The sequence below is a fragment of the Gossypium raimondii genome, chromosome 11, assembly GCF_025698545.1.
Source record: "Gossypium raimondii isolate GPD5lz chromosome 11, ASM2569854v1, whole genome shotgun sequence".
Taxonomy (NCBI): domain Eukaryota; kingdom Viridiplantae; phylum Streptophyta; class Magnoliopsida; order Malvales; family Malvaceae; genus Gossypium; species Gossypium raimondii.
Genome location: NC_068575.1, coordinates 59,655,198 through 59,658,869, shown reverse-complemented (window position 1 = coordinate 59,658,869; position 3,672 = coordinate 59,655,198). Strand labels below are relative to the sequence as shown.

Sequence of the window (3,672 nt, the reverse complement as noted above, 5' to 3'; positions counted from 1 at the left end):
AAAGAGAGCTCTGGTCTTAAAAAGAGCAGGAGGGAGTTAGTTTTGGCTTCTGATCTGCGGAGAAAAACGGTGTTGATGGCTGCGGCGGTGGCCGGGAGGATTGAACGTCGGCGTTAACGCTGATTGAATCGGTCGCACCGGCGTTACGAATGACGTGGCCATCTTAAGATTCCAGCCAATAAAAAGAAAAGTTGGCACTTTCTTTTTCTAATACTGAAAACCTTCTTAATTTATTTATTCATTCTGATCTGATCTTTGTTTTTGGTTTGTGGTGTTGATTGAACTGTGGGTCCCTAAGAGTGTGTGGGGGAGTGCATCTGAGCTGGTTCAGTTCTGGGTTGATTTGAACCGGTTTGGCTTAGAGCTGGTTTCCTCCTTTTCTCGCAATCCTGCTTTCAGCTTTTCTGGGTTGGTGATTCAGGTAAAAAAGGAAATTCATTTTTTTGTACGTTTTATTTTATTTCATTTATTGGTTGTTGATCTTTGGGATTTCTTTCTTTTTTGGTCTTGGGTGTTAATTATGACTCAGGTTTCAATATTTTTATTTATGGAGTTTGATTTGATAAAAAAAATTGTTTTAGTGGAACTGGGAACCTGATATTTGAATAGTAGAGAAATGTTTATTTTTATTATTTTTTGATGTTTATATTTGTAGTTGAATATTGAGAGATTGGATTTGGCATGCTTATAAAAGATGTCATTGAAGAGTATTATGCGAGAGTTAAAGGAAATGAAGGAGGGGATTGGGAGCATATCAAAGAGAGGAGGGGAAAGCAAGGTTTGGCGTAGTAGGACTCGATCCCATGTTGCTCCTGATCGAGCACCAACTGAATCTGAATCCGTAGAACAAAGCCCTTGGGCGAACCTACCGCCTGAATTGCTCTTGGATATCATCCAGAGGGTTGAAGAGAGCGAGACAGCTTGGCCTGCTCGAGCCGTTGTAGTATTTTGTGCTGCAGTTTGTAGGTCTTGGAGAGAGATTACAAAGGAGATTGTGCAGACTCCAGAGCAATGTGGAAGGCTCACATTTCCCATTTCGTTGAAGCAGGTTGTACTTTTTTCTCTATTGGAAAATATGCCATTTGATTTTGTGGACGGAACTACTGGTTATTTCGATGTTAGTCTAATTTACTTAGGCCAAAATCTTTGCACTGATATATTTGTTGTTGCATCTTTGTCAAGAACATAACTGCCTATATTTCTATGTTGTTGCTTTTTCAATCATGAAATAGACGCTGGCTTATAATGGAAGGTTTCATCTTTGTATTATGAACTTCCAAACGCATGCTTATAAGCTAGGTCTAAAGTTCCCCAACCTTTGTGTCTGCTATATACATTCAACAATAGCTCCGATGTCTGTGTACATAAATAATGGAAGTGACTGTTTTTTATCTCACTCTTCCATTTAAAAGGTTGTTTATATATTCTGTTTATGTTTGTGAACAGCCTGGTCCCCATGAGTCCCCGATTCAATGCTATATTAGAAGAGACAGAGCCACTTCGACATATCTTTTGTTCTATGGTCTGGTGCCTTGTAAGTCCTCTTGTCAGTTGTGCCTTTATGCTTCTATTCATCAAATTGGATTCATTGAAGGTTTTGTGCTAGGGGAGTCAAAAAATAAGTTTGATATCTTGGGTTTTTAAAATAAATTTAAGATGCTAAAACAGATGTGAAGGCTTTGAAACACGGTATAACATTACATTTAGTTTTCCTTTTCCCACGGCTGACTTATACTCATTGAATTTGGCTTTGAGTAATCAGGGTTACATAGCTTTGTGGTTATCGTATTTTGTTCTCATTCTTTTAGCCAATTAATAAAGATTTGTTTGGGCTGCCAATTTTATGAAGCTTCCATACATTTTGAGAAGTATAAACTTGTGTTGCTTCTTTCATTTACAGCTGAGGGGGAGAGTGATAAATTGCTTTTAGCAGCAAGGAAGGTCAGAAGGGCTACCTGCACGGATTTTGTTATATCTTTGGTTGCTGATGATTTTTCTAGGGCCAGCTATACATATGTCGGTAAACTAAGGCAAGTCTCGCTATTAGATTTCTTATGTTTTTCTGATCATTCTCTCTTTATAATATCTGCGATGACATGTTAAAATTTCTTTTCAGGTCTAATTTTTTTGGTACCAAGTTCACAATACATGACAGTCAACCTCCGTGTGACTCAATAATCCCATCAAGTACCCGATTGAGTCGAAGATTCCACTCGAAGCAGGTGTTTCCAAAACTATCTTCGTCCAACTACAATATTGGTACCATTACCTATGAGCTCAATGTTCTGCGAACACGAGGACCAAGGAGAATGCATTGCGTTTTGCACTCGATTCCCATGTCTTCGATTCAGGAAGGAGGCACTGCACCAACACCATTAGCGTTCCGCCAATCCTTTGATGAACAACTTTCTCCCTTAATCAGTTCAAAAGGAAAGGAACCGGTGACAAACCCCAGCTCCCCTACCCTCCCAGCCACTCCATTACACCCCTTGGGCTCAGGAGAGCCACTAACCCTAAAGAACAAGGCTCCTAGATGGCATGAACAGTTACAGTGCTGGTGCCTTAACTTCAAGGGGCGTGTGACAGTGGCCTCTGTTAAGAATTTCCAGCTTGTTGCTGCTGTTGAGCCATCACATAATGTATCACCTGAAGAGCAAGAGAAGGTAATCTTACAGTTTGGAAAAATCGGCAAAGACATCTTCACCATGGATTATCGATATCCTCTATCTGCTTTCCAAGCCTTTGCAATCTGCCTAAGCAGCTTTGACACCAAACCAGCTTGCGAATGATCAGTGAATCGGTGTTGCCATGGATTAACTCTCCCATGCTTTCAAGCCTTTGCGATCTACCAGAGCCGCTTTCTTCCAAATCTGCCTGTGAATGATATAGCATGTTGGCAAGAAGATACGTGCATCTCTCCTTTGGAATGCTTCCTTATTTTATTACTATCGTCATTTATGTTCTAATGGAAGCTTTTCTTGGACAGCCATTGCTGGCTAATGCTTAGCTGTTCGGTGCGTGACATTTCGGATCATGCAATCTGATTTGCATTCTGTTTGAGTCGTATCTTTGAATCAAAACTAAATTAACCGCAAATGCCTATATCTAGTCTTATAGTTAATCTTATTTAGCATGCATGCATGCATATAACCTTGGTAAACTTCAACAATAGATATACAAGGCTATGTTACTTGAATTTGAACATAGTGTCGTCTGACATCAGTATGTTCAAAATTTGTAAGTTTTTTCATGAATTTGAAGGTTTATATCTTCATACCATGTCCGAATGTATCAAACACAAGCATATCGAGCAGATACAAGGTATCCAAATATCTATAGCCTTTTTCTTGAATAATGGAATGTCACATTGTCTAAAGACATTGTGGAAAAAGAAAATCAGGAAAGAACCTAAAAGGGAAGTCTAAGCTAGTTTTAATCTAATTTATACGACAATCCTACTCATTTTCTTCTTCTATCACTAATGATAGATACAAAGCCATCAGCATGTTTTATATTTACTTTCCTAAGAAAACTACCTCTTCTTAGTTCTGAAAAAATATTTGTTGTCTTGAGTAACACCCATAGTTCTCGTCTAAGCTACTCTTAACTTGGGTATATGTTTAGCACAAGTACATAAATGTTCTCTCAATTTCTTCTGTGTTTAGAATGTCT

The 3,672-nt window shown here is 38.8% G+C and overlaps 1 protein-coding gene across 2 annotated transcripts; it reads left to right on the top strand.

Moving 5' to 3' along the window:
* On the top strand, positions 1–3,096 carry LOC105802189 (tubby-like F-box protein 5). 2 transcript variants are annotated; one of them, XM_012633679.2, is made up of 6 exons: positions 1–190; positions 299–421; positions 656–1,048; positions 1,447–1,534; positions 1,901–2,030; positions 2,117–3,096. In XM_012633679.2, the coding sequence occupies exons 3-6, from the start codon at positions 695–697 to the stop codon at positions 2,787–2,789; spliced, it is 1,245 nt and encodes a 414-aa protein (XP_012489133.1). In that variant the 5' UTR covers positions 1–190; positions 299–421; positions 656–694; the 3' UTR covers positions 2,790–3,096. The 2 variants fall into 2 exon arrangements, with proteins under 2 accessions (XP_012489133.1, XP_012489132.1); XM_012633678.2 differs by having other exon boundaries at positions 1–421.
* The last annotated feature ends 576 nt before the right edge of the window (positions 3,097–3,672 follow it).

What these genes read in the sequence shown, in the direction of transcription:
- LOC105802189 (XM_012633679.2), top strand. Translation starts at nt 695, where the DNA reads ATGTCATTGAAGAGTATTATGCGAGAGTTAAAGGAAATGAAGGAGGGG. An exon ending in TTCCCATTTCGTTGAAGCAG is followed by an intron (nt 1,049 to 1,446) that starts GTTGTACTTTTT and finishes GTTTGTGAACAG; the next exon opens with CCTGGTCCCCATGAGTCCCC. An exon ending in GTTCTATGGTCTGGTGCCTT is followed by an intron (nt 1,535 to 1,900) that starts GTAAGTCCTCTT and finishes TTTCATTTACAG; the next exon opens with CTGAGGGGGAGAGTGATAAA.